At 48.0% G+C, this 26859-nt stretch overlaps 2 protein-coding genes and 1 non-coding gene across 10 annotated transcripts in view; 1 reads left to right on the top strand and 2 right to left on the bottom strand.

The window, feature by feature from the left end:
- ZNF341 (zinc finger protein 341) overlaps positions 1–2952 on the bottom strand; it is a 56646-nt gene extending 53694 nt beyond the window's left edge. For 4 of the 5 annotated variants that reach the window (XM_035006128.1, XM_035006129.1, XM_035006124.1 and 1 more), the window contains exon 1: positions 2869–2952. In XM_035006128.1, coding sequence (XP_034862019.1) covers positions 2869–2899 — 31 coding nt within the window. In that variant the 5' untranslated portion in view covers positions 2900–2952. The remainder of the gene's footprint in view (positions 1–2868) is intronic. The other variant, XM_035006125.1, reaches the window with a different exon arrangement.
- Positions 2953–8420: 5468 nt separating this feature from the next.
- Positions 8421–26613, top strand: PXMP4 (peroxisomal membrane protein 4). 4 transcript variants are annotated; one of them, XR_004679458.1, is made up of 5 exons: positions 8430–8630; positions 14138–14200; positions 16584–16782; positions 21851–22443; positions 25990–26613. XR_004679458.1 is itself a non-coding variant. In XM_035006122.1 (4 exons), exons 1-4 carry the CDS (start codon positions 8518–8520, stop codon positions 22112–22114), a joined length of 639 nt encoding a protein of 212 aa, XP_034862013.1. In that variant the 5' UTR covers positions 8430–8517; the 3' UTR covers positions 22115–23947. The 4 variants fall into 4 exon arrangements, 2 of the variants coding, with proteins under 2 accessions (XP_034862014.1, XP_034862013.1); XR_004679457.1 differs by having other exon boundaries at positions 25986–26613; XM_035006122.1 differs by lacking the exon at positions 25990–26613 and having other exon boundaries at positions 21851–23947.
- Positions 17061–17164, bottom strand: LOC118011623. The gene has a single exon (XR_004679504.1). It is a non-coding gene; the product is annotated as a U6 spliceosomal RNA (small nuclear RNA).
- Positions 26614–26859: the final 246 nt, after the last annotated feature.

Below are 26859 nucleotides of genomic sequence, written 5' to 3'. Positions count from 1 at the left end.
ATAGTCTTGCACAATGTTACATTGAGGGAAACTAGGTAAAGGGTATATATGAATACACAGAAAAAAACACAATGGTCTCAAAATAAAAAATTTGATTCAAGGGGTGCCTGGGTGGCTCAGGTGGTTAAGTGTCTGCCTTCGGCTCAGGTCATGATCCCAGGGGTCCTGGGATTGAGCCCCATGTCGGGCTCTCTATTTAGCGGGGAGCCTGCTTCTCCCTCTTCCTCTGCCTGTCACTCCCCCTACTTGTGCACGCTCTCTCGCTCGCTCTCTCTGTGTCAAATAAATAAAATCTTAAATTTTTTTTTAAATTTTGATTAAAAAAATACTGTCTGTCAAAACTATAGAGACAATCAGAAGATCAGTGATTCCCGGGGGTTTTGGGGGAGAGCTGAACAGACAGAACACAGAGGATTTTTAGAGCAGTGAAAATACTCTGTGATGATATTGTAATGATGGATATATGTCATTGTACATTTGTCCAATAGAATGTGCAACACCCAGAGTGAACATTAAGAAAAACCATTGACTTTGGATGACTATGATTTGTCAATGTAGATTCATCCTTGGTAGCAAATGTACCATTCTGGCGAATTATGTTGATAATGGGGGAGGCTAATCATGTGTGAGGTCAGAGGCTATTCAGGAAATCTCTGTACCTTCCTTTCAACTTTGTTGTGAACCTAAAGCTGCTAAAAGTAAAAAATAGTCTTTTTAAAAATGCTGCCTGTCTAAAATTGAGATCAAGCTAAGTGTGTCACCCTCAACCCTCAGTTTAACCTCTTTCAGTAATCCTCATCAACAAGAATAAGCACTAATGTCCACCCAGCCACAGCCCCTGGGGCACCCCTTTATTCTTTCCCCAACCTGTTTCCCTGCCCCCTCCTCATTTCTAGTCCTTCAGCAAGTCTAGCCTATTCTGCCTCCACTGCCTCTCTCAGATCCACTTTCTTCCATCCCGCAGGTGTCCCCCTGGCTCAGGCCACCATCAGTTCTCAGCAGGACAACTGCAGCTACTTCACTCACCTCCCTGCTGCCACTCTGGCCCCCTCCAGTGTGTCCTCAGAGCAGCCTGAGTGAACTTTATAAAACATACATCAGATTGTGCTGCTCCCCTGCTGAAAACCCTTTCTCAGCTCCAGTGATTCCAAGATAAAGTTCACAAGTCTCATCTCTAGCTCCTCACTCACATGAACTTCTGTGAATCCTCGAAGACCTCTCTTCCCCCAGGGCTTTGTAAATGCAGTTCCTACTGCCTGGGTCATCTCTGGGTCCCCACAGTTCTGCTGTCCTTGTTCTAGCCCAGCATGCATCACACTGTCCTAGGAACTGATTTTTCTTTTAATTTCTTCATCCCTCAATACATGAACACATTCTTGTAGTAAAAATTCAAACATGGAGGACGTCCATAGAACCTAAAGAGAAAGTAGGCCTCACCCTATTCTATTGGTCTCCCGAAGGGAACCACACTGACCCTGGTCCCCTACGTCCATCACCCATAATAGCACCAAATGCCAGCTAAGGTAATCTTTTATGGTTTACTTTCTATAATTCTGTAATTTCAATAGTTGCTTGTTCTATAATTTCTGTATGCTTCCCTCCCCTCACATGCTCCCTGCCCCGACTGTGGGGCAGGAATTGTGTCTGGCTCAGTGAGTAGTCCTGAGATTGAAATTCTCCAGATGGCTGTAGGGTTTACCCCCATTTTATTGTGAGAACTCTGATCCTCTAAGAAGTGAAGGGACATGGCTGAGATGTCCTACAGGACTAAGTCTCAGCTACATACTATTAGTCTGGCCAATTTTCAGTCTTCACCCTAATTATGTGTACATTGATCTTATCACACCCCTCTAAGAGCATCTCGGGTCTGTATCCGCCTACATCTACCCTGTGCCACGGTCCTAAAGTCACGGACTCCTCCCCACCCATGTCCCGCAGGTGCAGAGGGAGGCCTTCAGTGTCTGTCGTCTCCAAAGCCCAGATTCCCTGCGCCTGTGGTCCACTTCCATGCTAGGAACCTCCAAAGCACAGGACAATCAGTTGGCGCCCAGTGTTTATAGGTTTCCGTCTGAGGGTACTGTGTCCCAGCCAAGCACACCGTTGACACCCATCGTTTCTTGGTCTGAGTGCATAAAACTCTGCACCCCAGCACGGTACACAAAATAGGCGCCTAGTGTTTGTTGGTTTGGGTCTGTGAGCACCGAGTCCTGGCCTTGCACACAGGTAGCACCTATCCTTTCCTGATCTATTTTGAGAGACTACCTCAAGGCATGAGGCTCAGCTGACGCTCGATACAAGTTCTTCGTGGTTAGGCTGCTTCAGCCGCCAAGCCTCTCCCGCCCCCGCACCACCGTCCCCCTCAGCGCAGCCCTGGCGGGGTCCCGGCTTCCACGCGGCGGCCTCCCCGGCTGTTCCCTCCCGAAAGCCCCTCCCGCGCCGGCCCGAGGCCCTCGCGGTTGACGCTGTTCCTGTCCAAGGCCTTCCCCCGCCTCCGCCCCGGCCATGCCTCCCTGGCTGTTCTGCCCCAGTGCTCCCCCGCCCCCCACCCCGGGCTTTCTCTCCTCGCTGTTCCTGTCCCGTTGTCCCGCTTGAGCCGACCCTCGGCTCCCGCGGCTGTTCTGGCCCCATGCCCCGCCCTCCGCCATTGAGCCTTATCTCCGCCGCTGTTCCCGTCCCGGTGCCCACCCCCTCGCCGGGCCTCGTCTCCCGCGGCTGTTCCCGCCCGTGCCCCTCCCGCCCCGCGGCTGTTCCGGCCCCGGCGCCCTCCGCCCCGCGGCCGCCGCGCGCCCTGAGCCCGGCGCTGCGAGGGCGCGGCGGGAGGGGGCGCAACGCGGAACAGCCGACTCCCCAGGCCTCGCCGCCGCTCACCCTCCAGGGCCTCGAAAATCGTCTGCGCCATCTTGGAGCTGCCGCCGTCTCGGGAGCCGATGCGGGGCTACGTGAGCATTGTGGGAACCGCCGCGGGGCCAGGGCCGCCAGGGGGCGCTCGGGAGCTGCCGCCGAGCCCCCCCGTCCGGGAAATTCAGCCGTGGCTCCCCGGGATAACCCAGTCACCGGCATGTGGACCCCCATCCCTGTCTCACTTGAATCCCCAGTTCTGCACATTGGCCTCATCCCAGCCGCACACAGCGGACCTCCCAATTGGGTGTTGGACCCCTAATATTATCTGGGCCTGCCACCCCCGCCTCTGCACGTGAGACCCCCAGTTATGCAACATGGAACTTATTTCCACCGCACACAGTATCCCCCGCCTAACCCGGACCACCCAACTCTGTGACAAGGACTTTCACCTAACCCGAGACCCCTGCCTTAGCTGTGCAACACTGATTCTCACTCCTTACCATACACTTATTGTCCCCAACTACAGTGAGCCCCATCCATCACACCTACTGGGAGTCACCTGTCTCCTGAAGTGCCTCCCATCTCAACCCGGTCTTAATCCCCCATCATCTCAGACATTCACCCATGGCTGTTGCTTAACCCCCCATTTCCACCTTTTGGGGACCTCCATTTCTTCTTCATCCAGACCTCCATCCCTGCCTCCTGGGGAATTCTGTCAAATAAAACCTCGATCCCGCCTTAGCAACCTTCAGCCCAGCCTTACCGAAAGCCTATCCAGGTCTCCCAGGTATTTCCCCCCACTCAGTCCTCATTGGGACACCCCCCCCCCCAATCCAACACCACTCTCTCTTCATAGTTCATGCTCCATTAGCCACTAATTGAGAGTTTACTATGCACCAAGTCCTATAATAGCTCCAGGATCCAGTGCTCCTTTCCCTTGGAGTTAGGGGTGGGGGAAGCAGACAGACATTAAATCTTAAAAATTAATTACCAGGTGTGACAGTGGTTCCAAATTGGCCATTGGATTTGACTCTAAATGTTCTCGTTGTTTTTTCTTAAATACCTATTTTAGGGGCACCTGGGTGGCTCAGTCGTTAAGCGTCTGCCTTCAGCTCAGGTCATGATCCTGGAGTTCTGGGATTGAGCCCCGCATCAGGCTCCCTGCTCCGCGGGAAGCCTGCTTCTCCCTCTGGCACTTCCCCTGCTTGTGTTCCCTCTCTCACTGTGTCTCTCTGTCAAATAAATAAATAAAAATTTAAAAATAAATAAATAAATACCTATTTTAGTCTCATCCAACGTAATAACCATAAGAATCACAATTTTCATTTTCTCATATTCATTAAATAAATATGTAACTCCTAAGAGTAAAAAAAAAAATTTTTTTTGTTCAAAGGTCCTTTGCCCTTATGGAACATTACCAGCCACTGTTCCTGATAAGTTGCCTCACAGACCGTCCACCTACACACCCCCTCAAGGCCCATTTCTACTGGTGAACTCCCCATCTTGACCCAAATACCACCCCTGTCTTCCCCAGCACTACACACCTTCCCCTTCCTATTCACCCTTGCACAGCAAGCCCTGAGCAAATGTCCCGCACAGAGAACCTACCATTTTCCCAGGTTGTATGCCTCACCCTCTTTCCCGGGGAACTTTGGAGACCCAGGGCCTTCCTCAAGGCCTAAACCCCCTTTCCATTGCCTCTCTGACAGGAGTCAGGCCAGGGTTCCCACCTCCTTGTCTTTCCTTTAACATCCCCATTGATCAAATGGCCTCAGATTCTTGTTATCTCTCCCCTTCAAGAGCTTCTCAATATAACTGTTCTTTTTAAAAATTATTCAAGTAATATATTAATACATTCACACTCATTTGGTTAGAATTGACCCTTGAACAACATGGGGGTTGGGGCACCAAACTTGCACAGTTGAAAATCCTGTGTACAACTTTTGACTCCTCAAAAATGTAGCTACTAATAGCCTACCGTGACCAATAGCATAAAGTCAGTTAACAAATATTTTGTATATGTATTATATACTGTATTCTTATAATAAAGCTAGAAAAAAGAAAATGTTATTAAGAAAATCATAAGGAAGAGGAGCATCTGGCTTGCTCAATTGGTAGAGCATGTGACTCTTGATCTCGGGGTTGTGAGTTTGAGCACCACATGGGGTGTAGAGATTACTTAAAAATAAAATCTTTAGAAAATGGAGGGGGCACCTGGGTGGCTCAGTAGGTTAAGCTTCTGACTCTTGGTTTCAGTTAGGTCACTGTCTCAGGGTTGTGAGATTGAGCCCTGAATCAGGCTTGGTACTCAGCGGGGAGTCTGCTTGGGGTTATCTCTCTCCCTCCCCCTCTACCCTTCTCCCCACTTGGGTCTCGCTCTCTCTCTCTCTCAAATAAATAAAGTAAATCTTTAAAAAAAAGAAGAGAAAATACATTTATAGCACTGTACTATAAAAAATTCACCTGCACAATTCAAACCCATGTTCTTCAAGGGTTAACTGTAATTTAAAATATTTATTACAGCGGTGGCTGGGTGGCTCAGTTGATTAAGCCTCTGCCTTTGGCTCAGGTCATGATCCCAAGGTCCTGAGATCAAGCCTCACATCAGGCTCCCAGCTCAGTGGGGAGCCTGCTTCTCCCTCTCCCTCTGTCCCTCTCTCCACTCATTCTCTCTCTCTCTCTCCCCCAAATAAATAAAATCTTTAAAAAAAAATATTTATTATATACATATTGTGTTAGACATTGTTCTAGATGCTGGAGACACAGCCATAAACATAAATACAAAAATCCTTGCTTTCATGGAGTCTTAGTCCTGCAGGCAAGATGAACTATAAACAAGGAAAAAAAAAAAGAAATATTCTGTGATTATATGTTTTCTTTCCTCTGCAGGAAAGGAAGCTACTTTAGACAGGGTGGTCAGGGAAGGCCTCTCTGAGGAGGTGGACTTGAGAAATGATATGAAGTCACATGGAGAAAAGGAAACATGCAGAGCTTATTAGCTATATCATCTTGGGCAAGTGCAAAGACCCTGAGGTCTAAATGAAAGAAGGCCAAAGAATGTAAAGGAACAACTGAGGATAGTAAGTGAGGTATGAGGATGAGGATGGAGAGACAGACAAGGCCAGTGTGAGGGTTGAAGTTTAGTTCTGAGGGTGATGGGAGGCACTGGACAGTAAAAGTTTCCACTAATACAAGTCTTGACAGTTTTCCATATATTTCCATATATCCAGGTGTATGTGCACATAGTTGATTTTTATCTCTTCTTCAGGACTTTGCAAATTCTGTTCTCTCTTACCAAAATGCTGTTTTTCCACCCTCACTGGAACAACACAAGCTTGCCTTTGTGCCTCCTCTAAAAAGCTTTCCATGATCTGCCTGGATGGGATCCCTCCCTCCCTTGCTGTTCCCGTTTCTCACAGTACCTGGTACTACTGCTGTCATGTGATACTTTTCTTGGAAATTCCCCTTTCCTCCAACCCCTCAATAGGAGCTCTCTGAGCAGAGGAGGTAGTGCATCCATTCTGGTTGGAACTCAGAGCTAGACACAGAGTAACCTGGGAAATGCTTGTTATTTGACCACCTGGCTGATATAATAACTGAATGAGTTTTCAGGGATGTAGAATCCATTTCCAGCAGGCTCCCCATTCAGGCTGACTCCTGCTCTGAACTTTCTGCTCCTCGCCTCCATCTCTTCTTCCACCCAAATCTGTCAGTCCTATTTCCTTAAGGCCAGCTGGTTGGCACTGAACTGAATCAAATCACAGCTTAGAGACTCCTGGTATAAGTAATATGGTAATTCTAGGCATGGAGCCATGTAGGGAAGAAGGAAAGTTTGGGAAACTTCCAGTGTCCCCCTCCACAATGAGTGCTCCTGCCACCCCAGAAAAGTTAACTTCTCCATGGGGAGGGGAGAAATCATGAGCAGCTTAAACCAGAGTCCCAGTTGCAAGGGAAAGGAAGTAAGGACACACATAGCAATGCTGGGCCCTGACATCTTGTTCATTGGCATTGGTAGGAGACAGCAAAACATGGTGGTTGCTATGGGCTGAATTGTTTTCCCCCAGAATTCATATATTGACATTCTAACCCCTAGTACCTCAGAATGTGACTGTATTTGGATATTGGGCCTTTAAAAGAAGTATTTAAGATTAAACGAGGTTATATAAGTGGGTCCTAATCCAGTATGACTGGTGTCCTTATAAAAAGAGGAAATTTGGACAAAGGTATGTACAGACCATGTACACACAGGCAGTGTTACAGACCATGTGAAGACACAAGGAGAAGACAATCACTTATAAACCTTTCAGTGTTTTTCAGGGGAAAATTTTTATATTTTATGTAACATCGCCACTATTTTCAGAGGAAGGATTACCTGAATAAACCAGCCCACTATTACTGAAAAGGAAGAAGAAAGAAAATCCATTTTCGGTGTTAAAATAGGCCAAGTATAATTCCTCCTTCACTGACCTCTGACACCATCTTCTGACACTGACCCAGGCAATAATATCCCAGATAAATACCACATAGCCCAAGTCCTAGGGGATACCCTCACAAGCCACAGCCACAGCTCAACGTGTAGCTGTTATCCAATGACAACTCCACATAGTGACACACATAAATTCCACCCACCAGTACTCTGGGAGATGTCAACCCCAAACTGTATTGCTTCAACAAGCATATGTTGGACACCCACCATGTGCTAAGTGCTGGGGTTACAGCAGAAAACAAGACAGACAAAGTTTCTGTGGTCATGGAATTTACGGCCTGGTAGGGGCAATGGACAGTGGAAATGTAGCAAACAAATAATTTCAAAGAGTGAAAAGTTATATGGAGGAAATGAAAGAGAGGGCAGTGCTACTTTAGATGGGACATCTAGGAAGCCCTCTCCGAAGAGGTGGCATTTGATCTGAAACCTGAAGATTGAAAAGGAGCCCACCATGGGGGTAATGCATACCAGTCAGGAAAATATTAGGTGCAAAGGCACTGAGACAGGAGCCTTCTTGGCATGCTCAAGGAACGGCAACGAGGCCAGTTTGGCTGGAGAGGAGTGAGCGAGGGGCCAAGTGACAGGATATGAGGTTAGAGAAAGAAGCAGGGGCCAGATTATAGTCTTTCTTGTGGACTGTGGGAAGGAGTTTGGATTTGAAGAATACATGGAAGCCCTTGAGATCTCATATAATTTATGCCCTAGTAAATTTGCTAGGAGCACTGTTACCCAATCAGAACAGTCTTGTGTAAAGACTTGTGAGGCCTGGCTCCTCCCAGTGTCACCCTCCCGATTCTAGGGAGGGCGGCTCCTCTTTCAAGAAACGTCCTTTCAAGCTCTCAAGTGACATAACTCCTGCCAAGCACGAAGGAAACAGGCTACCTGGTTGGACAAATCCACGTGTGTGATTCTGACCTTCCTTAGAGCTGGTCGGGCGGAGCCCGTTGTGATTGGTTACAAACTCTCCCACTCTTCCAATCAGGCCGCTATTTGGGAGAGTGCGTGCATCTCGTTCCCCGTGTGAGACGAGGAAGCCCTTTGATCGGCTCTTCCCGTGAGAGTGACAGCAGACGCAGCCTATGAGCGCAAAGACGCGCTGCTCGGTCCAGTGCGGCCTGCGGCGCCGCCGGAACCGGGGATGTCAGTGCTGGTGCTGCTTTTCGCTCCCCACCCCGCGCGCCTCTCGCACTATGGCCGTCCCGCCGCAGCTACTAGCCCTGCTCCATGCGGTCAACGAACTGTTGCGCAAGCGCCGCTACCACTCTGCTTTGGCCATGCTTAAAGGCTTCCGGAACGGGGCAGTGTGAGTGGGGCGTCGGGCTGGGCATGGGCTGAGGGGTGGGTGCGGCTGAGGTCTGAGGAGCGGATTCTGGGCGCGTTGTCCCCCTGTGTGCCCTTGAGCAGCCCTAGTGTGTTTCTAGGCCTCGGTGTCCACCATCTGCACAGTGGGCGCTGGGGATTTTGGGTTCCTTGCGCCTTCTGAGCTGCGGCTCCCATTAAGCTGTTTCTGGGTCCTCCGTGCTTTGCAACCTGGGGCACTTGCCTTGACCACCTCCCACTCCAGCCCCTGTATCCCCTCGATTGGGCCGACCCCCACCCCATCCCCCCTGCTTTGTGACCTTGGGTCTGTCTGGCTTCAACGGACCCATCTGCACAATGAGAAGTGGCCACTGGCATCTAGCAGGCCAGCGGCGCGTTGTGTGCATGCTCCCACCATTAAGCTGCCTGTGGGCTCACATCCCACATCTCACTCCCCGTCTGTATGACTCTAGCTCTAAGTCCCCATCCAGCCCAGGGGACTCCTGGGGCATAAGCCTGAGGAGTGACAACGACTGTAAAAGAAGGTGCAGATATTTGCTGGGCAAATTGATTCCACCCTGGCCATCAGATCTGCTGGAAAGGAGGTCTTGGGGTCATTTCACCTGGCTGGTAACTGCAGGGGAGCTCCCCCTCCTTTAAAACTCATGCATAACAGCTATCTTTTGTTGAGCACCTACTGTGCCAGAACTGGGGATGCAGCAGAGAACAAACTGAACAAAGACCTGTCCTCTTGGAGTTGACATGCTAGTGGCAGCATGGCATGGTGGTGAGAGTACCTCTGGACTGCCTCTGCTCGAATCTTGGTGCCACCTACCTGTGTGATCTTTTTAAAAAATATTTTATTTATGTATTTCACAGAGTGAAAGAAAGCGCACGAGCAGGGGGAGAGGCAGGAGGCAGAGAGAGCAGCAGGCTCCCCACTGAGCAGGGGAGCCCCCTGCGGGACTCGATCCTGGGACCCTGGGATCATGACCTGAGCCGAAGGCAGACGCTTAACTGACTGAGCCACCCAGGCAGCCCTACCTGTGTGATCATTAACAAGTCAATTAGCCTCTCTAACCCTCAATTTCTATAAAATGGGGATGATAATAATATTACATCATACTGGGGCACTTGGGTGGCTCAGTCGGTTAAGCAGCTGCCTTTGGCTCAGGTCATGATCCCGGGGTCCTGGGATCCAGTCCCGCATCGGGCTCCCTGCTCAGCGGGGAGCCTGCTTCTCCCTCTCCCTCTGCCTGCCGTTCCCCCTGCTTGTGCGCTTTCTCTCTCTATCAAATAAATAAGTAAAATCTTAAAAAAAATACTTATACTGTCAGAGGATTGAATCAATATATGTAAAATGCTTAGCACAGTGCATAGTATATATATAAGTGTTGGCTGGTGTTATTGTTATATTCATATGGACATCTGCCTAGATCACTCCCTCACCTTTTCAGGCTTCTGCTTAAGTGTCACCTCCTCAATAAGGTCATCCCTGAACTCCTCACCTCCTCCCATACTTAATTTTTCTCCGTAGTACTTGTCACCATCTGACACTAAGTTCCCCTATGTATCCTGTTTTTATGCTTTGTCTTTCTCACTAGAAAGTGAGCTTCATGGGGACAGAAATTTTTATCTACTTTGTTCCTTGGTGTATTCCTACTACATGATACACAGTAGGCTCTCAAATATTTATTGAACAAATGAGTAAGTGTGCAAGGTAGGAATTGTGATTGTCCCCATTTTCCAAGTAGAAGACTGGCTCAGAGAGGTACACTCATTACTCATGGTCACATCACTTGGCCAATGTTGGGGCCAGGATTCAAACCCAGGGATCCCTGACCCCAGTGCCAGGCTCTTGGCTTCCATGCAAACCCAGAATCAGGTAGCATTGGTTCCTACTGGGCCTGAAGATTTTATCAGCCCCGCCTTACTGTGACTAAGGTGGGATAACATCAGTGGCCCTTTGCCAAGGTATTCTTAGGACAAAGCAGGAGTGAAAATGAGAGGTGCCCCTAATTTGTATTTTAAAAATAAGGTAACATTAGGGGTGCCTGGCTGGCTCAATCAGCAGAGCATGCAACTCTTGATCTCCAGGCTGGCTCACCCATGTTGGGTGTAGAGATTACCTAAAAATAAAATCTTAGGGGTGCCTGGGTGGCTCAGTCATTAAGCGTCTGCCTTCGGCTCAGGTCATGATCCCGGGGTCCTGGGATCGAGCCCCGCATCGGGCTCTCTGCTCAGCGGGAAGCCTGCTTCTCCCTCTGCCACTCCCCCTGCTTGTGTTCCCTCTCTCGCTCTCTCTCTGTCAAACAAATAAATAAAATCTTAAAAAAATAAATAAAATCTTAAAAAAAATTTTAGGTAACATTCAGGGGTGCCTGCGTGGCTCAGTTGGTTGAGCGTCTGCCTTTGCCTCAGGTCGTGATCCCAGTGTCCTGGGATCCAACCCCACGTCGAGCTATTTATTAATTTATAATAAATAAATTATTTATTTATTATAAATAAATAATCTTAAAAAAAAAGATGCTATGGGACATGTGGCTGGCTCAGTCGGTGGAGCATGTGACTCTTGATCTCGGGGTTCTGAGTTCAAGCCCCACAATGGGCATGAAGCCTACTTAAAAAAAATTAAAAGTTAGATGCGATGAAGTCCTGACCACTCCATTCTTCTGTCACCGAATCCCCCTCCCTGGAGGTGTTGCCTGTGCCCAGTCTCTTATGTCTCCCTCCGGAAATACTGTCTGCATATACAAGCAGATACGTATATTCTTCCCCACACCTTTTTTAAGATTTTATTTATTTATTTGACAGAGAGAGACACAGGGAGGGAGGGAACACAAGCAGGGGGAGTGGGGGAGGGAGAAGCAGGCTTCCCACCAAGCAGGGAGCCCGATGTGGGACTCGATCCCAGGACCCTGGGATCATGACCTGAGTCGAAGGCAGACGCTTAACAACTGAGCCACCCAGGCGCCCTCTTTCCCACACCTTTAAGACAAGTTTTATTTTGAAATAATTTTAGATTTATGGAAGAATTACCTCATTTTACACAATTTTACATTTTACACATCTCGCTCTACTATATCCTGCAGTGCACAAAGAGCTGCCTCAGTCTTTTACATCTGTGGAGCATTCCACTCAGTGGTGGGACCATTATTTATTCATCTGAAAGCCCCCTGTGGATGGACATGGGTTTGCTTCCAGTCTTTTGCTGTTTCTAACAAGCCTGTGATGAACAGTCACAGATACTTGTATGACAACAATACGTAGCTCCTGGTCATTGTATCAAGGAGGCCATCGAGGATTTTTAGACCTTGTAGCTTGGCGAGATCAGGACCTGGAGCTGGAGAACTTGGTGGGCCAAGAGGGAATCCAATAAAGAACAAGAAAGGAAGAGACGCTAATGTTGGTTGAACTAGAACACTTACATGTGCTATATCCTTAACTGCCAGAAGCAACTCTGAAATAGAGAATACTTTTTGCTGATGGGAGAAGGGAGGCTCAGAGAGGTTAAGCGATTTATCCAAGCTCACACAGCAAAACATGGCAGGGCTTTGGCACCAAATATTATAGGATTTCCTTTCTTCTACCCACTTGAGTATAGTTAAAGCAATGGGGGCACCTGGCTGGCTCAGTCTGTGGAGAATGCAACTTGATGTTGGGGTTCTGAGTTCGAGCTCCACATTGGGTGTGATTAAAGATAAAAATCTTTTAAAAACAAACAAAAAACAATGAAGGTGAATGTGTACATGTTCACATATTTCCCAGTTGTTCAAATGAGGAAATAAAAGGAGAGTCAGGGGAAGAGGTTTGAGTCTTTAAAAAGAGGCATTTGTGTAACATTTAAAATGTCTATTTCGGGACACCTGGCTGGCTCAGTTGGTAGCGTATGGGTCTGATCTCAGGGTTATGAGTTCAAGTCCCACCTTGGGCATGGAGCCTACTTTTAAAAAAATGTTTATTTCAATTATTTTAATTTAATTTTTTAAAAAGATTTATTTATTTTAGAGAGAGAGGGAGAGCACTGGGTGGGGAGGGGCAGAGGGAGAGGGACAGAGAGAATCTCAAGCAGACTCCCCTCTGAGTGTCCTGAGTGCGGGGCTCAATCTCACCACCCTGAGATCATGACCTGAGCCGAAATCAAGAGTTGATCATGATCAACTGAATGATCATGATCATTCAGCTGACTGAGCCACCTAAACACTCCTCAATTATTTTAATTTTAAAAGTGCTTAACCATTACAGATCATTTTGGAAATATGGAAAAGTTAAAAAAAGACAAAAGTAAATTCCCATATTCCTCCGGCTCAGGGAACGTTGCTAATAACATTGTGGCATATTTCCTTCCAGTCTTTTTTTTTTTAATCCATTTTTACAAAGCTGAGGTCCTCCTGTGTATCATAGTTGGAAAGAGGTACATTTTGAATAGGTAGAAGGAGGTACGATGTTACTCAGCAACTGTTTTAGGGAATTTGTTAACTTCAAGATAGTCCAAGCTAAAGGTAGAACCTTCCAGAAATTACCTTCCCTCACAAATAATTAAGGGCTGTTCTAGAATCAGTCAGCAATCATGTATGGAGCACATTACTATATGCCAAGTACCATGCAAGGTGCTGGGGACTCTGCAGAAGACAAATCAAACACAGTCCCTCCCTCACAAGGCCCACGGTCTAGTGGAGGAAAGAGATAATTAGAATAGAATAAGTAATTGCAAGTAATCGAGTCATTAACCCAGGACTGTAAACCACTGCAGAGAAGGTTGGAGCTCCTTGGCAATGAAAATATTGCCCTAACCTCGTCTGGTGGGTAAGAAGCCTCCACAGAGGTGCTCACGGAGACTGGAAGGCTGAGGAGTCGGCTGCCACGTGAGGAGCAAGGAAGAGCAGTCCGGGCTGAGGGAACAGCCTGCCCAGAGGCAGGGGAGAAGCTGGTGGGTCAGAGGAACTAGGGGAAGGCCATGGGGCTGGAGCAGGAGAAGAGGGGCGCTGGAGGTAGGAGAAGTAAGGGGCCAAATCCTGCAGCACTTTCAAGGCTGTGGGAGGAACCTGGATTTTATGCTGAGTATTGGAAAGGTATTGGCCGCTTTTAAGAGGGGATGTGATATGATTTAAGTGTTAAAAAAGATGGGTCTGACTGCAACGGGAAGGAAGGTCAAGGTAGAACCGAGGGGGCAACTCCACACCGGTGGGGTTAGGTGGGGTCGGTGGAGGCCTTTGACACACATTGTCCCCTTTCATTGAAATTATAACCAGCCCTCTAGCCTGACGTCCCCTTTTGCTGTTAGGCAAACCGAGGCTCAGAGAAGTGAAGTAGCAAGCCTGAGGCCCCACTCCCACGAAGGTGTCAGAGCTGGAGTTTGAACCTAGATCTAACTTGGAAGCCAGCATTATCTTCCCTTCCAGGGTGAGGTTCAGATTAGGGCTGGAGGAGGGTGGGAAAAGGCGTCAGAGAGCCCAGAAAGAAACTATGAGGCAGTGATGCCGTAATAACTGTTCCCTTTCATTTCTACAGCTATGGAGCCAAAATCCGGGCCCCTCACGCGCTCGTCATGACCTTTCTCTTCCGGAGTGGCAGGTACCCATCCCCTCTGCACACCCTTCAGACTGGGGGAGAGTATGGTCAGCCCTCAGTGCCAGGACACTTGCACTAGCTTCCTAGCTAGGTCTAGCCGGCCCCCCTGCCACCACCATCTCCTCAAGTACGACTCTGATCCTGTTATTCCTGCTCAAAAACTCCCCGGGCTGCCACCGTCCTCCAAAGAAGCCCAGCTTCCTTCCGTAAAAGGCCCTCTGCAACTAGTCGTGTCGAGCCCTGGGTGATGTATGGAGCTGTTGAGTCACTGTCTTGTACACCTGAAACTAATATAACAGCATATGTTCACTATACTGGGATTAAAATAAACACAAAACCCCAAAGGCCCTCTGCTGCCTGGGCTCAGCTGCGTCCCCACACTCCTCCCTTACGTCCACCCGGGAGTGCCCGGGCGCACAGGACTCCCTGCCACGCCTCATGTCGTTCCAGCGCCGCACATTTGCTCATGCGGTAACCCCTGCCAGGAGCACCCTTTTCTCTTCACCCCACCTTTATTTCCTTCCTGGCAGCCCATACCGGTCATGTGGGGATCACTTCCTTGGGAAAACTGTCTGTGACCTCCTTCGCTCACTCAGACTGCTTGGTCTCCCTCCATCCCCCATAGCTTTCCCCTCATGGCACTTCTCAGAAACCCTCTGTGGCCTGGTTTTTAACGTAGGTAACCTCACCTGGCGCTTGTAAGAAGCACACATGGACAGCCTACTGGCCAAATCCAGCTCGCAAGAGTTTCTCTTTTTGTATTTTTATTTAGGATTGCTTTTTTTTTTAAAGATTTTATTTGTTTATTTGAGAGAGTGTGTGCGCACAAGTAGGGGGAGGGGCAGAGGGAGAAACAGGCTCCTTGCTGAGCATGGAGCCCGACGGAGGACTCGATCCCAGAACCCCGGGATCATGACCTGAGTTGAAGGCAGACGCTGAACTGACTGAGCCACCCCGGCGCCCCTAGAAGCATTTGTGAAGGCAAGATTAGCACCAACACTTAACTGGGAAATCCAGCTTGCTTGCATTAGAACTGGCAACACCAGAGGCACCTGGCTGGCTCAGTCAGTAGAGCATGTGACTCTTGATCTTGGGGTCATGAGTTCGAGCCCCATGTTGGGCACAGTTTTTTTTTAAGTAAAAAAAAACAACAAAAAACCGGCAACACCGGGTTCATGTTCCTCTCAGGCGAGAACCAGCTGACTCCTGGCTGTCCCCACTCACCTGGCAGATTTCCACAGGTTCCAGTAGACTCACTTTCAAGGCCCTCATCTAGCCTTGAGAGCACTTGGTTGTACGATCCTTCCTTGAATTGACTTCCGGGAGTACTTGCTGCTCTTCTCCCTGTGTTCTCTCACTGCCCCCTAGTGACTTAATTTTAAAAGATAAACAGAGGGGCGCCTGGGTGGTTCAGTCGTTAAGCGTCTGCCTTTGGCTCAGGTCATGATCTCAGAGTCCTGGGATCGAGCCCCGCATCAGGCTCCTCGCTCTGCGGGAGGCCTGCTTCTCCCTCTCCCACTCCCCCTGCTTGTGTTCCCTCTCTCGCTGTGTCTATCTCTGTCAAATGAATAAATTAAAAAAAAAATCTTAAAAAAAAAAAAGATAAACAGAATCCTTGCCCAACTTAAATGTGCACTTTTCTCAGGATAAAAACAAAACTGCATGTCCTCACCTCTCCTCACATTCTTTCCCCTCACATTCTCTGCTCAGGCCTTGATGGTTCCTTGCTGTTCCTTTACTCCCCACTCTCTGTCCCTCCTCTGGACCTTTGCACGTGCTGATCCCTCTGCCTGGGATGCAACCCCTCTCCCCTCTCCACCTCATTGACTCCTCATCCTTCGGATCCTAGGATCATCTCTGGTCAAGGTCAAAGTTTGACCCTTGCTTTGTGATTATGTTTCTCTCTTCCATTAGATCATATACCTTATGAAGGCAGCAAGCATTTTTTCCTCAGAATCCTATCCCCAATTCCAGTACATAGTAGGCTCTCCCTTACTCCCTCGTTCATGTCCTCACATGCTTATTCCAAAAAGTCATTTACTGAGCACCTACTATGTGCCAGGCCCTGCTCTGGGCCCTGGGGATCAACAAGCCAGGTGTAGACACCACCCTCTGGTAGCTTCCACTGGGGTGGGGTGGGAGTGAGAAGAGATTAAGCCTATTAATGTCAGCTGGTGGAAGAGCTGTGAGGGAAAAGGGGACAGGATAGTCAGGCAAGGCCTCTCTGAGGAAGTGACATGGAGTCAAGGCCTGAATCCAGTGGGGGAGCAGCCCCAAGGACATGGAAGCTAGAGGCCTGGGGCTGGCTCAGGTTTGTATGCCCAGTGGGTGAATGCCCTAGGAGCGGTTGGGCCGCCACTCATGTGGGTTCCCTGTGTTTGTTCAGCCTCCAGGAGAAGCTGCGGGCCATCCTGCAAGCCACGTACACCCACTCCCGGAACCTGGCCTACTTTGTGTTCACCTATAAGGGGCTCTGCGCCCTGCAGGCCCACGTGCAGGGCAAGACCTACCAGGTGCACTCGTTCCTGGCTGCCTTCATTGGGGGCTTGCTGGTGTTTGGAGAGAACAATAACATCAACAGCCAGGTAAAGACCTTTCCCCAGGATAGGCTCAGGGATCAGAGGCCGGGACGGGGAGGGACGTGGTCCAGGTATAGAATTAGGGGTGGAGGTCAAAGAAGATGAACTCTTTGCTCCCTTCCATGTCCGAGCGTCTGTGATCCACCGGTCCCTGTGTGACCTTGGAAAGGTCACTTTCTCTCCATTTCCTTGTCTGTAAACCAAGCAGCTTGCTGAAACTCCATGGTTCCCCAAGTCCATATGTGTGGTGTTCTCTGGAGCAAAGTTTTTTGTTGTTGTTTTTTTTCAATAGGGAACGCTTCATGAATTTGTGCGTCATCCTTGTACAGGGGCCATGCTAATCTCTCTATCGTTCCAGTTTTAGTCTATGTGCTGCTGAAATGAGTACGATTAAAAAAGATTAGGGGCGGGGCGCCTGGGTGGCTCAGTCGTTAAGCGTCTGCCTTCGGCTCAGGTCATGGTCCCAGGGTCCTGGGATCGAGCCCCGCATCGGGCTCTCTGCTCCGCGGGAAGCCTGCTTCTCCCCCTCCCACTCTCCCTGCTTGTGTTCCTTCTCTCGCTGTATCTCTCTCTGTCAAATAAATAAAATCTTTAAAAAAAAAAAAAAAAAAAAAGATTAGGGGCACCTGGGTGGCTCAGTCGTTATGTGTCTGCCTTCGTCTCGGGTCATGATCCCGGGGTCCTGGGATGAGCCCCGCATCGGGCTCCCTGCTCGGTGGGAAGCCTGCTTCTCCCTCTCCCAGTCCCCCTGCTTGTGTTCCCTCTCTTGCTGTCTCTCTTGCTGTCAAATAAATAATTTTTTTTTTTTTTTAAGATTCTATTTATTTCTTTGACAGAGACACAGCGAGCCCGATGTGGGACTTGGTCCCAGGACCCTGGGATCATGACCTGAGCCAAAGGCAGATACTTAATGACTGAGCCACCCAGGCGCCCCTAGTCTGCATTTTTTTTAATGTGAAAATTAAACATGATTTTTATAATTTGAAAGTATTTAATAAATTTGAGGGAGGCAAAGGGAGGGGCTGCTGACTTTTCATGTCGCCCAAGAAGGACTTTAAAACAACAACTAGCATTTCATCTCACAAAAAAATGGGATTTTAACCCAGAAAAAGGGCAAGAGAATAAGAGATCATTCTTTGAGTGTAATAAGTTTTGTTTTATGGAAATGTTACTCCAGAGTCATTTCCTCTTTTTTTTTAGTAAGCTTTATGTCCAACATGGGGCTCAAATTCATGACTCTGAGATCAAGAGTTGTATGTTCTACTGACCGAGCCAGCTCAGTGGGAAGCCTGCTTTTCCCTCTCCCACTCCCCCTGCTTGTGTTCCCTCTCTTGCTCTCTCTCCCTCTCTGTCAAATAATAAATAAAATCTTTGGGCGCCTGGGTGGCTCAGTTGGTTAAGCGACTGCCTTCGGCTAGGTCATGATCCTGGAGTCCTGGGATCGAGTCCCACATCTGGCTCCCGGCTCAGCGGGGAGCCTGCTTCTCCCTCTGACCCTATCCCCTCTCATGCTGTTTCTCTCTCTCTCTCTCTCTCAAATAAATAAATAAATAAAATCTTTAAATAAATAAATAAATAAATGAAATCTTAAAAAAAAAAAACCAGACTAAGCACCCCCTGTGTGTCTGGCACACTTCTAGGTGCTTGGGGTGCATCACAATAAAATTAGAAAATAAATTGAAAAGAAAGCTCCCATCCCCCTCCAGTTGTCAAGGCACTGTCCAGGAACACTTTTCCTGTGTCTTTTTTTTTTTTTTAAAGACTTTATTTATTTATTTGAGAGAGAGAGCACGAGCGGAGGTGCAGAAGGAGAGGGAGAAGCAGACTCCTGCTGAGCAAGGAGCCCTATGTGGGGCTTGATCCCTGAACCCTGGGATCATGACCTGAGCTGAAGGCAGACACTTTACCGACTAAGCCACCCAGGTGCCCCACTTTAACTATATCTTGTGTGGCCCTTCATAAATTATCTGTGCTTCTATCTGTACATACTGGGAGTTTTCCACCAATGAGATCACACCACACTTTTTCTTCACAGAATGATGTATTTGGGAGACCTTTCTTGTCAGTCCATCATTCTTTTTAATATCAGCAGGACTCTCCATTGGGTGGATGGACCAGCCTTGATTTCCCCAGTCTCCTCTGCATGGACACTTAGAGGGTCTCTAGCCTTTTGCCAGGACACACGCACTAGTCCACATCTTTGTTTGGACATCTTCTTAACACGTGTTAATCCATCTGAAATTTCCTTACCACGGAACTGTGGAATCTATAGATATGAGCATTTTGAGTTTTGAGAAAGTTTCCCTAGCTTTGCTTTTTTTGTTAGAAATGTCACTGGTGGGCGCCTGGGTGGCTCAGTTGGTTAAGCGACTGCCTTCGGCTCAGGTCATGATCCTGGAGTCTCAGGATCAAGTCCCGCATCGGGCTTCCTGCTCAGCAGGGAGTCTGCTTCTCCTTCTGACCCTCCCCCCTCTCATGTGCTCTCTCTTTCTCATTCTCTCTCTCAAATAAATAAATAAAATCTTTAAAAAAAAAAAAAAGAAGAAATGTCACTGGTCTATGAACTTCCAAGGAATCATGGTCACACCATCTCCTTCCCCCTCCCTTCCTTTCCCTGACCCCTGGCAACAACTACTCTGACCTCCATTTCTAAAATTTTGTCATTTCAAAAACGTTATATAAGTTAGAGTCATTGCAGTATGTAACCTTTGGGGATTGGCTTTTTTATTGTTATGTTAATCACCATACATTACATCATTAGTTCTTGATGTAGTGTTCCATGATTCATTGTTTGTGCATAACACCTAGTGCTCCCTGCAGAACGTGCCCTCTTTAATACCCATCATCAGGCTAACCCATCCTCCCACCCCCCTACCCTCTAGAACCCTTAGTTTGTTTTTCAGAGTCCACCGTCTCTCATGGTTCGTCTCCCCCTCCGATTTTAGGGATTGGCTTTTTGCACGCAGCATAATTCCCTGGAGATTCATCCAAGTTGTGTGTGTATCGATAGTTCATTCCAGGGCATGGACGCCCCACACTTTGTTTAAACATTCACCCATTGAAGGACATCTGGGTTGTTTCTAGTTCTTGGCTATTAGAAATACAGCTAAGAATATTCTTGTACAAGTTTTTGGTGACCGTAGGTTTTCATTACTCTGGAATAAATGCCCAAGAGTCCAATTGCTGGGTCATATGATACATGGCATGTTTAATTTTTTTTTTTTAAGATTTTATTTATTTATTTGACAGAGAGAGAGAGCGAGAGAGGGAACACAAGCAGGGGGAGTGGGAAAGGGAGAAGCAGGCTTCCCGCTGAGCAGGGAGCCCAATGCGGGGCTCGATCCCAGGACCCTGAGATCATGACCTGAGCCGAAGGCAGTCGCTTAACCGAATGAGCCACCCAGGCGCCCTGCATGTTTTATTTTTCTAAAGATTTTTATTTTAAAGTAATCTCTATAGCCAATGTGAGGCTCAAACTCAGAACCCCAAGATCAAGAGTCACACGCTCCACCTACTGAGCCAGCCAGCTGCCCCGTGCATGTTTATTTATTTTTTAAAGATTTTATTTATTTATTCATTTGAGAGAGAAAGAGCTCAAGGAAAGCACAAATGGGGAGAGGGGCAGAGGGAGAGGTAGAGGGAGAGAATCTCAAGCAGACTCCACGCTGAGCACGGAGACCCACGCAGGGCTCGATCTCAAGACCCCGAGATCATGACCTGAGCCGAAACCAAGAGTTGGATGCTTAACTGACTGAGCCAGCCAGGCACCCCCATGCATGTTTAATTTTTTGAGAAACTGCCAGTCTATTTTCCAGAGTGACTGTACTATTGTACATTCCCATCAGGAATATACAAATGATCCATTTTCTCTACATCCTAGCCAGCATTTGGTATATCACATTTTTAATTTTAGCCATTTGGATAGGTGTGTAGTGCTTCTCATTTTGGTTTTAATTTGCATTTCCCTAAAGGCTAATGATGTTGAACATCTTTACATGTGCTTATTCTCCATCTGTAGAACCAGTTCAGTGAAACATCTGTTCCCATCTTTTGCTTATTTTCTGATTGGATTGCTTCTTTTTTTACCATTGAATTTTGAGAGGTTTTTTTTTTAAATATATTCCAGGTACGAGTTTTTGTCAGATGTGTGTTTGTAAATATTTTCTCCCAGCTGTAGCTTTTCTCTTCAGCCTCTTTGTATGGGCTTTTGCAACCTAACAATTTTAAATTTTGATGAGATCCAATTTACCAATTTTTTATTTTTGTGTGGGTTGTGTTTTTGGTGTCAGGTTACCTTTCAGTTTTGAACCATGTAAATATATTCATTTTCTAAAAATCGTAATGAACAAGAATGATAAATTACAGAAATGAAATGAATAGCAACATTAAAATGCCTACTACAGGGGCGCCTGGGTGGCTCAGTCTGTTAAAGTATCTGACTCTTGATTTCAGCTCAGGTCATGATCTCAGGATCTTAAGACTGAGCCCTGTGTCACACTCTGCGCTGAGCGTGGAGCCTGCTTAAGATTCTCTCTCTGCCTCTCCCCCTCCCTTCTCTCTCTCTCTCTCAAATAAATCTTTAAAATACCTACTACATATCATTTGGATCATCAAATCACTTCAAATCATCTTGCACACTAGCTTTTGAAAAACACTGATCTGGGCGCTTCTGGCTGGCTCAGTTGGAAGAGCATGGGACTCCTGAACTTGGGGTCGTGGGTTCAAGCCCCACATGGGGTGTAGAGATTACTAAAATAAATAAACTTTTTAAAAAAAGATTTTATTTATTTATTTGAGAGAGAGAGAGAACAAGCGGGGAGGAGAGAGAGAAGCAGACTCCCCACTGCAGAGAGCCCAATGTGGGACTTGATCCCAAGGCTCTGGGATCACGACCTGAGCCGAAGGCAGACGCTTAACCAGCTGAGCCACCCAGGCAACCCTAAAATAAACAAACTTAAAAAAACGAAAGAAAAACTCTGATCCTGTGTGCAGTAGTGCCCAGGATGTGGGGTTGGGCCGAAGGTTCCCAGCGGCTGTGCCCTCGCGTAATCCCCTGTTATTTCCCTCCCTGCAGATCAACATGTACCTGCTCTCCCGCCTCCTGTTTGCCCTGTGCCGCCTGGGCGTGGAGAAGGGCTACATTCCCGAGCCCAGGTGGGACCCATTCCCCCTGTTCACCGGGCTGGTGTGGGGGCTGGTGCTGTGGCTTTTTGAGTACCACCGGCCCACTCTGCAGCCGTCCCTGCAGTCCTCCATGACCTATCTGTACCAGGACAGCAATGTCTGGCATGACATCTCAGACTTCCTCCTCTACAACAAGAGCCTCCCCTCGAAGTAACACGGCCCCAAGGAGCTGATGGGGGCTTCCATAGCTGAGATTGTCTCCATCGGTGAATCACCCCCAAAGGATCCTGCCTTCTCAAGATCATGGTTCTCAGACTCCAACTTTTACTGCCCCAGGGTTCCATTTGCCGAAGCAAAAGCACTGATTTCCAAGTCCATTAGGTCCTCTGCAATGGCGGAACGAGTGGTGAATTGGGCTGCGGGGCCTCGGACGTGATTCCGGCTGTGCTGCTGGCTACTGTGAGACCAGGGAAAGGCACCCCCCACCGGCCCCGGACGTCAGGGGCCACCGAGCTCAGAGGAGGGCCCCGAAGTCTCTTTCTGGTGGGTTATGGTCTTTGACCATTCTATGTAACAGGATTGCTTGCTGGGGGGCAGTGGGTTGCAAATATGTTTTTAGAAAAAATTAAATTCCTGGGCTCAGGTGTTGCTCTAGTGGAGAAGCTCTAGAATTCCACTGTCCAATAGAAGCACAATGTGATCTGTATATGTAATTGAAATTTGTCTTAGTAGCCACATGAAAAAAGGTAGAAGCAGGTGAGATTAATCTTAGTTCCAGATTTTAACCTGGTATTTCTAAAATATTATCATTTTAACATGTAAAAATGAATATAAAAATTAATGAGATATTTTATATTCTTTGTTCTTGTACTAGGTCATCAGAATCAGGTATGTAGTGTCTCCTTACAGCGTGTCTCAGTGGGGACCAGCCATATTTCCAGTGCTCAGTAGCCACATGTGGCTAGTGGCTACCATATTGGATAACACAGATATGGAACACTTCTATCCTTGCAGAAAATTCTAGTGGACAGTGCAGATATAGAGCTAGGGGACATGGGTTTAAGTCCCCACTCCACCACTGTGTAACCTTGGGGAAGGTTCTTAACCTCTCAGAGCCTCAGTTTCTTGTAAAATGAGGATAATCATAATACACACCCAGTGTCCACATTGGATTTGTATAACTACAAGAGCTGCTATTACTACTAATTACTTCCATTTAGTGAGCTCCTACTTCCTCCCAAGTGCTTTGCACGTATTATTTTTAACCCATACAATGACCTTGCAGGTGTGTATTTTGATCCTCATTTTGCAGATGTGGACACTGAGGATCAGAGGGGGGAAGTCATTTGCCCAAGATAATACAACCAGTATGATAGCCAAATCAGGGTTTGAACCCAGAGCTGTCTGAGTTCAATACCCTTTTTTTTTTTTTTTCCCAGTGCCTTATGTTAAATTTAGAAACCTAAGGTATGCTATGCAAATGTTAACTAGTCTAGGATGGGCTCCAGGATGGGGTGCAAATTCAAATGCCCAGAGGGGTCTGGCAAGGGGCATAAGTGAAAATGTTGTGCACTCGGGAGTGATGGTAACCTGGGGCCCCGGAGACTCATGTGCCAGTCCGATTTTTAAAATCACTGTGCTGGACAAATCAAACCAGGTCTCCAGGAAGATGTGGTCCATGGCCCATGAATTTGAGACCCTTGGTCTAGTAGGAATACTTCAGTCCCTTTTTAGAAATTACTAGTAGACATGCGTCACTGGTGATCTTATTAAAATGCAGATTCTGACTCAGCGAGTTTGGGGTGGGGCCAGAGGTTCTGCCTTGCTCTCAGGCTTCCAGGAACTGCTGTGGGTGCTGCTGGTCTGACCCGTACCTTGAGTAACAAGGTAGTAGGGAATGATGTGCAGCCAACCATAATCTCTTGTTACAAATGAAGAAGCCAAGTCACAGAACTGTTAGGTAATCATGGTGGGATTAGGCCTGATTCTAACAGCAGTGTTCTCAGCTATGAAGTTGACCTGCACACTTGGAGAAGGTGATCTGAAAGGTCCCTGAATTCACTGTGTGGAGGCTGAATGAGATCCCAAGGTTATGAGGAGGAAGGGGGTGGCCATCAGCAAGCAGATGCTGGGGGTGCTCCACCCAGTCCCCGCTAACTTCGTGCTTCACTGCACACCAGCCAACTCTCCAACTGCCACCCCTGTGTCTTTCTGCCTGAGGGCTCTTGCTTGCCCCTGGCACCTGCTCTGCCACCCACAGCAGGTCTGGAGGAGTAACACATCTGATAACTCCCAGGCGCATGCTCCACACTGGCTCCTGGAGTTCCCTAGCAGGACTGAACTGACCCACAATAGTCACTTGCTTGATAACTCTTCCCCCACCCTTCCCTGTCTCCTTCATCCTTAACATGGGATCACTTCCCAAATAGACCACTTGCACTGAAATCCTTGTCTTGGGGTCTGCTATTGAGGAAAACCCAAACTAAAATTGGCCTCTGGTGCAGCAAGCTGAGAGTCAGTGGAGGTTATGGACATAGACTTTGGAGCAAGAGTGCCTGGGCTCAGCCCTGTTTGCTCAGGCAAGTGACTTAACCGTTCTGTACCTCTGTTTCTTCATCTATGAGCTAGGCATGCTAATTATCACTCACCTCACAGCATGGTCTGGAGGATTAGACAATATGACGAGTATAAAGTAAGCACTCAGTAAATGTTTGCTGTTCTTTCTAATATAGCAACCAGACGTAGGAGGAAGTGTGGTCCTAAGAACTGAGTAGCCCCCTGCTTTTAGCCTCTCCTGCCCCCCAGCTGAAGGTACAGCCTTGGCGCTCTGCCTGCCCAGCATCCCCCCACTGCTGCGGGGGGCTGGCCGGCTGCGCCACCGACTGTCTCTGCTCTCTAAGAATAGGTTTCCCTCACAGATGGCATCTCTCTGGATCCTGCCAGAGCATCTGGTGCCTCCAACTGCTCACTCCAGGGAGCAAGGCTGTGTGGTCCTTGCTGAGAAGCAGAGCCCTGGCTTCCAGCAGACCTGGGAGGAGTCCCCACTTGCTCCCCTCCTAGCTGAGCTTCCATTTCCTAAGATCTGTAAAACTGGCATTGCCCAAGGGCCTTTGGCACACAGTAGGCACTCTATAAATGCTAGTTCCTGAAATTGTACAATGGTTTACATGTTTATTAAGCACCTGCCACATTCCTATGAAGTCTTCTGACATGCAAGACTATAAAAAATAATTTTTCATCAGTAGCCCATGCTCATAGTACAGAACTTACATGGTACAAAAGGTGTATCACAAAGAAAAGTCAGGCTCTCTCCTACACCCAAGCTCCACCCCCAAACTCCCCCCTTTTGCCAAGAGCATTCACTGTTAGCACTTTCTAGTGTAGCCTGAGATATTCTGTGCACAGCCACCTGTCTTTGTTTTATGAGAAACTGTTTTAGAAGGTTTTATTTTACTTTTTTTTTCCTTAAGTAGGCTCCATGTTCAGCATAGAGCCCAGCAAGGGCTTGAACTCACAACCCTGAGATCAAGACCTGAGCTGAGGTCAAGAGTCGGATGCATAACCGACTGAGCCACCCATGTGCCCTTAAATATTTGATTTCTTTTTTTTTAAGATTTATTTATTTATTTTAGAGAGAAAGAGCACAAGTGGAGGAGGGGCAGAGAGAGAGGGAGAGAGAGAATCTCAAGCAGACTCCCCGCTGAGTATAGAGCCCGACATGGGGCTCGATCCCAGGACCCTGAGATCATGACCCTAGCTGAAATCAAGAGCTGGGCGCCTAACCAATTGCACCACCCCGGGGCCCCTAAAGATTTTATTTTTAAGTAATCTCTACACTCCATGTGGGGCTCAACCTCATAACCCCCAGATCAAGAGTCGCACGCTCTACCGACTGAGCCGGCCAGACGCTCCTGTCTTCTGAGAAACTTTCGCATCACATTGTCATCTCCACAAGTCTTTGGCATTTCTTCCTCGCCCTCTGCATGTTTAGTTTTTCTTTGATCCAGAATGTAATATGAAAGGGAGTCCTTTCTTTTAGCTGGTTCCCACCCCAACTCCACTCCCTGACTCGTCAAATATCTCAGGCAGGTTCTTACTGTGATCAGCGTCTGAGATGAACCGCCCTAGACATCCAGAGCCTTACGGTCGATGACACCAGACGTTCAGGCCCACGGAGCTCCGAGTGAAATGGAGAGGACAAAACTGAGGTTAATTTGGGGCCCTTCTGCTGCTCTGCTCCCAAATTAGAGATCATTCAGTGAGCCCATGTGAGAGCAATGATTCACAGGCGGAGACGCCAAGAAACCCTCCCAACGCTCCCTGCTCCCGCCTTTCACATCGCAGGCCCCAGAAAGAATGCTGGGGATGGCATTGCTTTCTCCATTGTCCGCTTGCTTCGAGAATCGGGCTTTGAACCTGACGCCCTCCTAAACCAGAACACTGTGCGGGGCTCCACCTCCCAGAGCAAACCTGTGTCGCCGCAATCTGGGACTTCAGGTGGCTTGCTTTCTTTAACGAATTAGGGGGTATTTATAAAAAGAAACATTATTTTTTCCCCCTCCCCTTGTCATATTCCAGATGGATAGGGAGAGAGTTTGTCTTACTTCAGCCCTGAAGAGTATTTTGGGTGAGAGGGGTTTCATTTTAACCAGAGGGTCTCCTGCATGACTCGCTCTTGTGAGCTGCAGGCCGCCTGGGCAGCTGGAGGACAGAGGGGAAGCTGGGCTCTCCTCTGAGGACGGCTTTTAGAGAGGGCTTCCTAACAGAGGGCTCCCGCCGGGTCTCTGCGCCCGGAACTCTGTTGATGTCACGATTTCACAAACAAGACAGGAAATGAGGCAAAATGGAAACCTAGGTCATGGGGTCTCTGTGGGAAACCTCATTCCCATTGCTTTTCCAGGCTTCTTCAGACTCTCCTCATGGGCTAGATGTCCGCTGAGAGAAGGACCAGGGCCCGAC

This window comes from Mirounga leonina, unplaced genomic scaffold (genome assembly GCF_011800145.1).
Source record: "Mirounga leonina isolate KUSES-001 unplaced genomic scaffold, KU_Mleo_1.0 Mir_150, whole genome shotgun sequence".
Taxonomy (NCBI): domain Eukaryota; kingdom Metazoa; phylum Chordata; class Mammalia; order Carnivora; family Phocidae; genus Mirounga; species Mirounga leonina.
The sequence above is the reverse complement of the archived record's forward strand: the minus strand, read 5'-3'. Positions and strand labels throughout refer to the sequence as shown.

What these genes read in the sequence shown, in the direction of transcription:
- PXMP4 (XM_035006122.1), top strand. Translation starts at nt 8,518, where the DNA reads ATGGCCGTCCCGCCGCAGCTACTAGCCCTGCTCCATGCGGTCAACGAA. An exon ending in TTTCTCTTCCGGAGTGGCAG is followed by an intron (nt 14,201 to 16,583) that starts GTACCCATCCCC and finishes GTGTTTGTTCAG; the next exon opens with CCTCCAGGAGAAGCTGCGGG. An exon ending in ACAATAACATCAACAGCCAG is followed by an intron (nt 16,783 to 21,850) that starts GTAAAGACCTTT and finishes CCCTCCCTGCAG; the next exon opens with ATCAACATGTACCTGCTCTC.